The 12,402-nt window shown below is 37.2% G+C and overlaps 1 protein-coding gene across 3 annotated transcripts in view; it reads right to left on the bottom strand.

Moving 5' to 3' along the window:
• Positions 1–12,402, bottom strand: part of ARHGAP8 (Rho GTPase activating protein 8) — a 91,807-nt gene that overhangs the window by 41,290 nt on the left and 38,115 nt on the right. For all 3 annotated transcript variants that reach the window (XM_076344071.1, XM_076344081.1, XM_076344088.1), the window contains exons 4-6: positions 6,897–6,984; positions 3,997–4,128; positions 1,670–1,756 (exon numbers count right to left, since the gene is read on the bottom strand). In XM_076344071.1, coding sequence (XP_076200186.1) covers positions 1,670–1,756; positions 3,997–4,128; positions 6,897–6,984 — 307 coding nt within the window. The remainder of the gene's footprint in view (positions 1–1,669; positions 1,757–3,996; positions 4,129–6,896; positions 6,985–12,402) is intronic.

The following is a 12,402-nucleotide window of genomic DNA, read 5'->3' as shown; positions in this document are numbered from 1 at the left end:
ACAACAGAGAGTAGAGTGTTGCTAAATTAGATTCAACTCAAGTATCCAGGTACACATTGGTAAAAGTCGAGCACAAACAAGAACAGCCAATCCTGATGAAAGCAGGGTATTCAGAAGGTCAAGATGATGATGCATGTAAGATGACAAGCCCTGGTTTGAATTTTCTATGCTAGATATAAATGCTTAAGCTTATCAGGATCACCCATTTTCACATCCAAAGTAAACAAGGATTTAATTGCCAGTGTATCATACTGTTCCAAGAAAAAAAGGATTCATCTTATTTACACAGACATAGTAAGATCCAGGGAAAATGAGTATTTGGAACAGGTACCTGTAAACTTTTCTTTTGTAAGAATTAGCAGCCAATTATTACTCTAAGTCAAACAGCACAGCTCTTGTCCAGCTGTGGCTCCGCTGAGTGCATTAAAACGCACAGACTGAAAAACGCCGGTGTCCCAAAACTGCTTGCCTGGAGCTATTCCCAAGGAGCTCTCAGCTGCCTCTGAGAAAGAAGTTGGTTTCACCTGAGTGTTGTAATGTACATCAAGAGTTTTTCTGGTTTTATTAATTTTTTTCCTAGAAAGCTCTCCATAGCTATCCTACAGTAAATCAGGAACCAAAAAAAAAAAAATCCGTCCCCATTCCTGAGGTACTATCAGCTACTGGACCTCCTGCTTCTGTCACACTTTTCTCACCACTGGTCTATGCCGTGGATCTCTGGCATTTATTTTATGCCAGTTAAAATAAAGATCTATAGTCAGTCTTCTTGTTTCAAGAACAGCATATTCTGGAAGGATTTTTAGCTGTAATTACTTTTTTGTTTTCACATGCTCCTTACATGTCCTGATCTGTCTAGAAGTTAAACTTCCCCTTTCTAATTAATTAGCTTTCTACCAGTCAGAATTGAAACAATTGCAAGTTACTGTAATGGACATTTTTAGCTGGTTCATTATGGGTTCTCAAGATAAGCTGTTTTCGTCCTTCAGCCCTGAGGACATTTATAACATAATCTGCAAAATATTAGAATGACTTTGAAAGTGACAAAAGTTCAGGAGCAGAAACTAAGAAAGCCCAACCATGCTAGTACTTAGCAATATCTGCCCATTGTTGATGGTTCCTTGTAGATAGCATCAATTTTTACCAGGCAAAGAATGCACCAGTAAAATACATCCACCTTCACCGTTATAGCTTCCATCTCAAATTCTTATGGGCACTTCAGGGCTTATCCATTAACTTTGAACACACAAGTAGTATCATTCCTATTCATCTCAGCACTTGAGATCAGACTGAAGGTTAACCATTTATTATCTGCTTTACCGTACCACCTAGTAACTCCAGTCACGGACCCAGTTCTATTGTGCTAAGTGCTGTCAAAGAGGACAAAAGAGTCATTCATGGTCCACAGAATAACTATGTTTTAAAGTGATATTTACTTTAACATACCAGTAAAACTACTATGAATTGAGACTCCCTTTTCTTAGAAAGAAAAGAACTCTACCCTATTATTCATACCCAAGCTTAAGCTCACCTTACTCGTTAGTTCAAGACAGTTTGAATGGCGGCTATTGTGCTGACATATTTTACCTCAAGCCTTTTTAAAAGCAACGTATTAGAGAACAAACCATCCTTAAACTAAATGGGAAAATGTGTTAAATAAACTGCCAAGTACCTTATAAGAGGTTTAAAGATATTCCACAGGATTTTTATGAAGTTGGTTGGATGTACAACATAGAGTGCTTTAAGGTTTTTCTTATACCTAGGAAAAGAAAACGAAATTGTTAGAAGACTTTTGAATATCATAGACGCTAGAACTGAATAGCTGCAACTGAATGGGAGGTATTGTTACAGGAACATTATACAGCATTCTTTTCAAATACATTAAAAAGACCTAATTCAGAAGAAACTGAATGTAAAATGAAAAAAAAAAAAATTAAAAAATGGTCAGTTTTGATGATACAATAGTAGGCCAAGATAACACTATTATGTTCCTAACCAATGTCTGCTGTCTCATAGGTTTAGTAACAGGGGGATAGAAGGGAAATTAGGCAACTTGAAAAAAAAATGAGAAGAGAACAAAGAGTCTAAAAAATTCTGTGATATAAAAAAAAAATTACTTTCCTTCATCTCCCTTTATTTTCTGCTTACAGGAGTTTCATGTTGGAGAAAACTTCTAAATTTTCAGATGTAAAATTTACACCTAATCTTTTATTTTTACCACTACTTTTGTCTTGTTTTGCTAGTAATTACTAAAGGTGAAGCCAACTGCACGCTGTTTTATACTGGATGATCCCCTCTGTATGAAACAAAAACCTTTCTCCATTATAGCATTGCTTGATTCTACCATGTCTTATCATGATACATAAACAATAGATTCTAGTAGGCTGAAACTGAAATGGAAGAAAGGCTGCACAAAAAGACTCTGCTCTTATTCAACATTATTGCAAAATGAAATTGAGAAATGCATAATGAAATATCCTGCCTTTATATATAAATTGTTGCTTATTACTTTGCCAAGTTTGCTTCCCAGTAGGGAGCGCCTGCCCCTCCCAAGTGTTCACCATTCATTGTTAGAAAAACAATGATCATGGAAAAAATGATCGTGAACTCCTAAAAAAAAAAAACCTTCTTGTAACAGGTTATGGTAAAAGGGGAAAAAGGGACCAACTCAGCAATCACAACAGTTTTTCCTTTTGGGTTTTAATTGGGCCCAAACATCTTTGAATGAAAAGGCATTGTTTTCCTAAAGCCACTATCATACACAAGCAAACAACTCTCCCTGTGCAATTGGCACCACCATGGATAGGAACCCAAAATCAACAATAAAAACTAACAAGCAAAACACCTGCGTTGCTTTACTGAAGTTTCCATTTTAAGTTTGTTTTGTACCTTGAAGCAACGGGCGTAAGCTGTTGCTGCTGTGGAAGTTTATGTACTTTACAATTTCCTAGATTACAATTAAATGCCCACAAGACTTTACTAAGCCTCTGCTGTAAACCTTTAAAGCAAGATCTATTCTTTTGAAACTACTGTTGGAACACTTGCTTTCATGATGCTAGCTAATTACTATTGTCCCTTGTACTCTCCTTTGTTCTTTCTTTCCTTTGATCCCCAAAACACACGCACAGAAGAAGTCTGAAAGGTGCTGGTTTTTTTCCTCTGGCTAGTACAGTGGAACATATATGTTGGGCTGTGAATATTGCTTTGAGCTTCTCAATGACAGCATGCCAAGAAGTCCCAGCTGCGAATAAAGTGATGGGTGTACAGTTGCCTGGTTTTGCCCAGCTACCTGGGCTTCTCTGCTCCTCTCTGGTTCTCCTGCTTTCTGGGTCAGGGCTGGGAAACAGAGAAAACAGATTTCTCGCATAAATCAGAGTGACTTTGTGCACTTGGGACATACGCATGTCAGAAGGCAACAAAACTGAAGAAGATATTGCCCTCATACTGCCTCTTCCCATACAGCAACTGTAAATTTGGCTTGGGATTCTCCTAGAAGGAAAATAGTATGGTAGGGTAGGCTTCCAACTCCATACAGTGCTTTATTTTCAGGAATTGTCAGTGCACAGTAAAAACCAGTAGCATAGTCCAAATCTCACAGCGAAGACAAAAATATAAGAGATCCTTTACCTTTCTTCTCCTTTACCCAATCCCAGAAAAAACAGATACATTGGTTCAAACGTAACTGTGAGATGATTGAGAATGATGACTAATAAGGTGTCACAGGTATCCTGTTAAATAGTGCACAGAAAGACAATGGCTCTTGTTTTGTTCCCAAGGCTTTTTATACCTTTGGATAACCACTGCAGCACTCAGGCCACTCCTTAGTACTGCACAGAAGACACTTACAAGAGAACCAACAGCACCAATATCATTACAGGAATTTGCAATGGCAAAATGAACTCAGCTGCAGGCGGATTGGGAAAGATCTGCTTCCTTCATGGAAGCTGGTTACAGACATTACACAACCGAAAGAGTAAACCAAATATTTTGGAGACATACTTCCTGTCAAATTCTTTGTAGGCTGTTTGTAACCATTTCAGAGACGGTTTATTCAGACTCTTCAGGCCATAGTGAAAGTAGACAACTGTATAATCATTCTCTACATACTGGTCCAGAGTATACTTTAAGTACCTGAGGAAAAAGATAACATTTTAGTTTTAAGACAGTTTACTGGATGAGAATTTTAAAGCAGTAACTGAGAAAGAAAACGTGCTATCTTTGCACAGAACACTAGTGACTGCAAATTCACATTTGCTTCAGTGTATTTATCTAACAAGTTACTCTTGCTCTAGTTGACAGTGTTGCCAATAATTCCATATCACTGCAAAGCCTGAAATTTGAAAGAACGTATTTAGTTACAAAAACTATGGTGCTCAGGAATCACTAAAAGATGAAGACAATATGGGACTGTGTTTTCCAAGAAATTTTTAAAAAGATGCATTTTAACTGACAGCGACTTCTATTTTGCTTTCTTCTGGGTCTTTGTAAATTCATTCCTTTTAGCCAAGCAACCAATATCATTTTGACTTTTCAAAATAATAAAGAATAAATCTTGGGTTTTCCTCTCAATTTAAAACTTCTTAAATTCTTGAAAAATCCATTAGCCCTAATTACTGCCAATTACAACTTGTTACTGTAAACTGTTTTCTTGAATATATTTGCCTTTCCCTTGTTTGTATTGTGGGGACTGTGTTCATAGATCATTTCCCTTACAACTAATTTAAAGAACTATACTACTTATCCCATCTTGAAATAATACTGCATGTTTTATAAGCAGACTTCTGTGTGTTCATTCTTTTATGGTATAGTTTAAGATGTTTTTCTCTTCCCTTTCTCCTACAACTGAGGAACACTCTATGGCCTATTACACAGCTCAATGATTCAAATAAAGCAATGATGGAGGAGTACAATCTGGCCTCACCTCTTGCTGTGTCAGATTTCAACTTTCTCATGTCATTCTCAATGCTATCTTATTATTCTGCGACAGAGCCCCAGCTATTGCTCTTAATTGTATGAAGGTGATTTTAATTCAATAAAATAGATAGTTCCATGCGCCATTTACGAGGCGGTGGCTATCTGCAAGTATCAAGGCCACTTGGACTATCCACCTTTGCATGGAAAAGCACGTAACTTCACTGTTACACTGTACACCCACAGTCTCATTTATCTGCTTATTCCTTCAGCACACTGTAAATCTTAGACTGCAAATAGCCTGGGACAAGGACCGCCACCGCAATTAATATAATGCTGTTTTGATCCCTGACTTAAGTATTAAAGGTATTTTAATGGAAGAAGTAGTAGTAACAGTCATTCAAGACTTTTTTAAAAAGAGTTTGCAATTAAAATATATCTAAACAGATATTCTTACATACAGAGTGCCTCATGTTTTATTTTACAGCATGCAAATTCCTTGGCACATTGCATGCAGAAAGCCTGTACTTCTAAAAGTAATTGAGAGAGTTTTGTGAGCATAAAATAACCAGTATTTTTGTACAGTCGATTACCTGTTCCAAGGCTGTAACAGAATTGCAGGGACATTACAAAAGCTTTACCAAATCAATTCTTTAAGTTATTTCATCGCAAAACACCTACCAATCTGGGCCTACTCTGCAGTTTTTCCTCAAAACTCAACATCTGGGTCTAACTACTCAAAAGCAGTCACTTGATAGTTATATTGCTAGCTTCACATTCAGACACCTGCCTTCAGTTCCCTCTTAGCACAGGCTTTCCAAGTGAATTTGATGTGGGCTCAGATACAGGAAAACATGTAAGTGTTCGAGTCCAGAAGAGTCTGAGGGCTGGAAATCCTAGTTTCATCAAGGCGCCTCCTCGCAGAACTGAGGAAGGGTTCTTAGATCGGGTAGCAACATGGTTTGTCACACTCCTTTCTTTGGCATTTCCTATTAATCGGTGCAGGTAGCTCCTCTAGGTGAGGAGCTGACTGGTGAGGCTCTTCCTCCTAGGCGCTAATGCTCCCTCTATGCTACACAGGAAGCTTTGGCTTCAGGCTGTGGAAATACCCTAGCTGTGAAGAGCATACAAATGAAGCAACATGGTCTCAAACACATCTCTTAAATAACCTGCCTTCTAATCCCTCTCTGTTTCTGAAAAGTTGAGATAACAGCACTTCGGTCCTTTCCAACGGTGGTGGGTACTGACAGTTGAAAGGTGCTCAAACATTTTGGCAATGGAGGCTGTACAAGAACTCCAAATACGTTTAAAATGCTTAATAAGGACGGGACTCTCACAGCAGAACAGATCTCATTGTAGTGACAAACTACAAGGCAGAAACATGTCCTGGTACCTTGCTGCAGCAAGTTTATAAGAAAGAATGTTGTGATTTTACATATTCACAACCTCTTTTAACACAAAACCCCAAACATTACAAAGTGAGATACATATGAAAATGTTAAGCATAATATACTGTACGTAACGCAGATCTTTTTATAAAAGAGGAAAACCATTAAGATGTAAATAAATGAACAACGCTCTTGCTGAGCGATTTAGGAGATGAAGTATAGCAAATTAAGGCAAACACTGCTATTCATGAGAACGTGTACAGAGCACTAAAATACTAGAATTTCTCTTTCATTGGTCCTCATCATAAATTCAATTTTTTAAATGCTATCAGAATTCGTTAATAAAATCAAGACAAGAAGTTAATTTCAGTACACAGTGAATTGCTTCTTCTAGTCAAGATTCCAGGTGAAGTAACTCTGGCAGTTTCATCCACATCTCATTCACTCAATATTAACACTAGTAGGTTTTACATCCTTTTTTCATTTCACTCCCTGCTTCCTGCTTCTCCTCCCTGAAAGCTCATTCACCTGGAAACAAGCTAATAGAAGTTCACATATAAAATGTAAAGTAGTCCACGCAGGAGATTGAGAGAAACTTACTCCAGCAATCTGGTGTGATTGAGCTGATGGGAGGGGGGCATACGGCAGCAACTGAAGGTAATCACCTTCCTTCCAGAATTGTCATCACCTAATGAACAAAACAGTTAGTAAAGACAACGCTCATTTACTCATGCAGTGGGACCTCAGTGATCTGAAGGAATGGCTTGTACCTTCTGATATTTGGAGCTACCTCTGTATCTCCTTTTGTTACTCAAAACGTACTGAGACTACACTATCAAATCATGCTGCCTACAGATAGCAAATATATGTACTCAGGTATGTCTGCATATTGTTCTTAAACAGACCATAATTTTATTTCCTGAAGTTATTTTTAAGTGTCTTATTTGATATTCTCAAAGTACTTATAAAGGCATTATAATGTGACATGCATTAATATGAATGATGTACTAAAATTAAATTAAAACATTAATAAAAGATTGTTCTCTAAATCATGACTTGTTTGTGAAAAAATTACTATGTTACAATGCATTGTGGAATATTTTATTTGTTAGAGACAATCATTTTTATGAGCAAAATAAATCTAAGAAAGGTTTCCAGTTAAATTACTAAATAAGTCACTAATTGTCACTGTTGGTCACATTCAACTGCTTGAATTAAAAGGCAGAAAAAAATAACCAGCTTTATAAAAGACTACAGATACACTTAGAACATAAACAAACAGAATTGCCTGATTTCAATAACGGGAAAACTGAGGCAGAGAAACTTTCTCAAAATTACCAGCAGAGCAGAGCACCTCGCTCTCCTCTCCCACAGTGCCACACAGGCAACAACAGCAAACCAGAAAAGGTGACCGAGAATCTCAATTCTATTAAAAACTAAATAAAGCAGTGCCAGCTTCCCCTTAGTGATGACAGTTAACGAAAGGAAAGGGACTGTTCTTTCTTCATAGGCATCAATAACGTTTTGAACAACATCAAATTTTAACATCACACACGAAGTGCTGATCAAAACAGAAGCAGGCTTCCCTTGCCCTCCACCAGAAGGGCTGTGACTGAGCACCCTGGGAAATTCCCATCACATTTGCTAGAGCATTTGCTTCCCCATTCGACATAGTTTTAATCCCATGACTTTGAGGATAGAATTTTCACCCAAACATGTGAAAGTGCAGTTTGAAGGGTAAAGTTATCTGCACATTCAACAAAGACTGTAATTTCAAGTATGCAGATTTTAAATCAGAACAGAGTATATTTTTATCCCACAAAACCTGTATTTCCCTACTAATTGGACTTAAACAAGTTAGAACTGAAAGATGCCTCATTCTCTACATGGGACAAAGCAAAAAAGAAGTGCGATACCAGCTTTGCTCCTTGATGTTTCGCTTTCGGGTCAAAAATGTAGTATCGTATTAATCTATTTCATAGGCTAATGTCACCAAACACTTTCAGATGAAAGCCGATAACCTGTTCTACCCTCCCTGGAAAATGTGATCCTCCCCTTATCCTTCTGCACTGGTTTTGAGCTCCAAATATTCAGGAGGCATTCCCAAAGACTGACTGCCTTAACTGCTTGGGCGCTCACACTCCTCTAGCCACCTACCTATGCCTTTTTAAAAGTCACTGGCTCAGATTCTGCCCTCATGCACAGAAAAGGTCTGATACGACTTCTCTCGCCCATGGGTAGGAGGCTCCTGCCTTTGGATCAGGCACTTGCTATCTGCACGCGTTCCCTGGCAGCCCTCAGGATTATCAGCTGTGCTGGCTGCGGAGCCACTCCTGGGAGCACTGCACAGTGACGCCAGCCTCCTCGTCTGCGCTCGGTGAGTAAAGAGGGGTGTGTAGAGCACGCTGTCCAGAATGAGATTTATGCACATTAAAATACAAGTATCTGCTGGGGTTTTATTTGTCTGGATTTTACTGAAACAGACATGAATCATACATCACTTTTGATACCAAACTTTGCAGTAGGAAAAAAAATGTTACAGTAAGACACAGGGTAGGGCAAGTGGGAAAGGGGATTGTTCTACTTTTTAATTAAGAATTTGGATGGCACAGCACTTCCTAACTGCTTCTTGCAAATAAAAAGTTTTTTTCTAATGTTACAGCTCATTCCAATTTGTAAATGAGATCTTTTGAATGCTGTAATTTTAGCATGAGTTTTTAAGAGCTTTTGTTCTGATGATACTAAACATTACTATTTTATAAGTGAAAAGTGAAATATCATTTTACTTCACTGAAGCTTGTCATTATCACATTACAGCAAAGCGAGACCCTAAAGCTAACAGAACTTTTGCCATTGGTTTCAATTGGAGTAGAAGCAGGGTCAAAATCCAGGGGACTTGCCACAACAGTGAAAAAACACTTGCTCACGTATCTGTTTTTTTCATAGAATTTAAGCTAGAGAAAATGAGCCTAAACCTCAGTTACACTATGTTAAATGGCAAGACAGACTGTGCTTCCAAACCTCCTCCTACTCTCTATGACTCAGGGAAATAGAGGGCTGCAAAAAAACTATCATGAAACTTCAGTGTTTTGCCTAGGCTGAGTAATGGACAGTAAATACACCCACAACGAGTCCACTATGGGTCTCTGCCCATCCATAATGGCAAACTTTGTAATCAGTTAAGAAACACACAGCCAAGATAACACAGCTAAGTCTCAGCGTTAGCAGGAGAAGTTTATACCTTTAGCTGTAGAGATCTGAGTCCTCTTTCTCCTGGCATTGATCACCTCGGCTGATCATATGAAAATACATTACAATGGATATTAGACAGCTTAAAGGTGAAGTATTAAAATATCCATTGTAATGTTTATCCTTTGGGACAGAGACTGGATCCACCAAGGAAATACAGAGAACGACACCAACTCTAAATTCCAAGAGTCAATTCATTTTGATTTCACAAAGTTCCCTTTTTGTGTTCATTCCTCTGGATTCCACCGATGTCCACCTGTTTATTTAGAAACCAACTTTCTGTGAGAGGATTGCACCTGTACTGCACCTGGCTAATTCTGGAAAGTGCTAAAATTGCAATTAAAATCAAGTACATGCTCAGGTGTCTTTCTAAATAGGAATGACTAAAAGTGAATGTTCAGACTTCCTACACCAGGAACCTTGTTCATTCCCCTCTGAAAGCCAAGATTCCCCATCAAAGATTCCTCCATGAGCAACTTTTCTTTCAAATTTTGCCTAAGAAAAATACTTTGCCTTTGCACATTTTTTTTCAGATCAGCTGAAAGCAAAGGGACAGCTTGCTTTTTGATGTAATTAATTATTTACATTTCAGATGTGCTCCTCTTAAAGTATGTAAAACAAGTTGAAATAAGGGTGAGTTAAAGCCATTCCTGAAGCTAGTCTCTCTAATGTCAGCACAGTTCTGTCTGGCTGACTCTCTGGACTAGAACAATGCTCTAGTCTTAAAAGGGGCATTGAAAACCAAAACTGCTTTCAGTGATGCAAAACTAAGTATTCTGATAATTCACAGAAAGCATAAAAGAAAATTTAAGGAAAGCAAAGAAACAGCAGAATAGTCAAACAGAAAGGGAATATAATTTACATTTACTTGGTAAAGGGGAAATAGTGCTAGGCTTTTCTTTTAATAAGGTATATTTGGGTGTAGAATGTCTTGTGGTATATTGTCAGGATACCCAAACCTAAAATTGAGTTCACATTCACATTTGAATTTGGCACTTTGAGCCATCATTTATTTTAGCAAGCCTGTCGCTCTACTAAATGATGTTTAAAGCAGACCCGTTATATTTTCTCAGATTCAACAAGAAAGCACGTCCACATATTTTGATATAATTGACTCAGTTTTGCCTTTAAAAAAGACACTATAGCTTACAGTCTGATGTTCAAAGTGAGGAATGCAGTAAATAAGGATTTATTTCCTTTCACATTCTGAGAAGAAAATAGTTGGAGAAAGAAGCAAGAGGAAAACTGGCGCAGAATTTGGAAAATCCAATTTCAATTCCTGCCTAAAGGATTTGAACCCACGTTTCTATCACTCAGGCACGTTCTCTCTTCACTAGAGCAGGAAATACTTTTCATTGATATCAACCTTTATTTTGGAGCTCCTCTCATAGCAACTGAGAGAAAAACACGACAACACCCAAATGGTTAGGACATGCTTTGTAAAGTGCAAAGGCCACATTAAAATCTGCTCTTGTGCTGCAAATAGGTTACAAACCAGAGCCTTCAGCTTCCTTCTTGAAAAGTGCCCAAGTCTTAGGTCTCCCCAGTTGATTTGTTGTTTTCCCCAAAAGGGTACTCATGAAATAATGTCAGAGATACTGATTTAAGGAATAGCCTTTGGAAATAAAAAAAAGAACAAAGTAAAGCTTTTGAGAAAAAAAAAATATCTTTAAACCCAGTTCTTTCCTGTGGCACTGCAATTTACAGACCACAGATCTGCTCCTGAAGGTATTGCAAGTAGCAGCAAAGCTGTCACTGAGATGGACTGAAAATCATTAGGACTTGTGTCTTACGCTTATTAAGTAATTCACTGCAGTTTCTCCTTACATATTACAGAAACTAAATTACAACTTTACCTTTGACAGTCTGATCTACATAATACTATTCTAATCAGTTTCTAATGCACTGGTTCAAAACCAGAAAGGGGCATGAAATCAACTGGATCTTGAAGAAAAATATGGACATACAAAGACCCAGGCTGGATACCTGAAATCTTTAAATATAACTAAAAAAGCAATAAAAAGCTAAGAAGGGAAATATAGATTTAAAACAACGATGGACTTTAATTCCATTAAAAAGTTTTGTCTAACACATAAAAGGATGTCACTAGCAGTTAATGAAAACACAAGCATCAGAGACAGAGTCCTAATAAATAAGCACATATTCAAAAAAAGGTACTGCAAAAAGTTGTCAGCAATCATATTATAAAAGCAAACTATAGAAAATAAGGAAGCTTGATGCATCATATATGCTTATATGTCCCTTCCTTTTTGCCACAAAGAAAAATAACCTTGAGTTTCTTTTTAGGCAACAAATTTTATTTCTATTTTGAAGGGGAAATTTCAAAGAACCGGCACTCCCGCACTGTTCCATTTACATATGCTTAGAGTAGCCAGCTGCACATTGGTATTTGTGAAATAAATCAGTCTGAAATTAATAAACAATTATTAAAGCTTACATCTTTTTAAAACTTCCTCTATTCTTATTTAATTGTATTTTCACACTGTATGAATACAACTCAAAAAAATCTTCTTTGCATATAGTCAAAGCTGTTGTTATGGAAAGCAGGTATAAGTCATTTTAATTTCTGAGAAGCAAGAAGGAATTTTAGATTTTTTTTTTAAATTAATTGTTAGAAACTAGATCACTGTAGGAGATGGATAAATTACTGCAAATATTTTCACCTAAATTCTTTCTTTTTCTTCAATAATTTTAAACAATACATCTCATCATCTCTCAATCACAGAGTTAAAACTGAAGGAACAGCTTTCAGAATTGCTTTAAAACAGCCATTCCAAACACTGAAATTATACTTTGTCTTATTCAAAGAGATTAAAACCGTTACAAACTATGTTAA

The sequence above is a fragment of the Aptenodytes patagonicus genome, chromosome 1 (genome assembly GCF_965638725.1).
Source record: "Aptenodytes patagonicus chromosome 1, bAptPat1.pri.cur, whole genome shotgun sequence".
Lineage (NCBI taxonomy): Eukaryota > Metazoa > Chordata > Aves > Sphenisciformes > Spheniscidae > Aptenodytes > Aptenodytes patagonicus.
The sequence above is the reverse complement of the archived record's forward strand: the minus strand, read 5'-3'. Positions and strand labels throughout refer to the sequence as shown.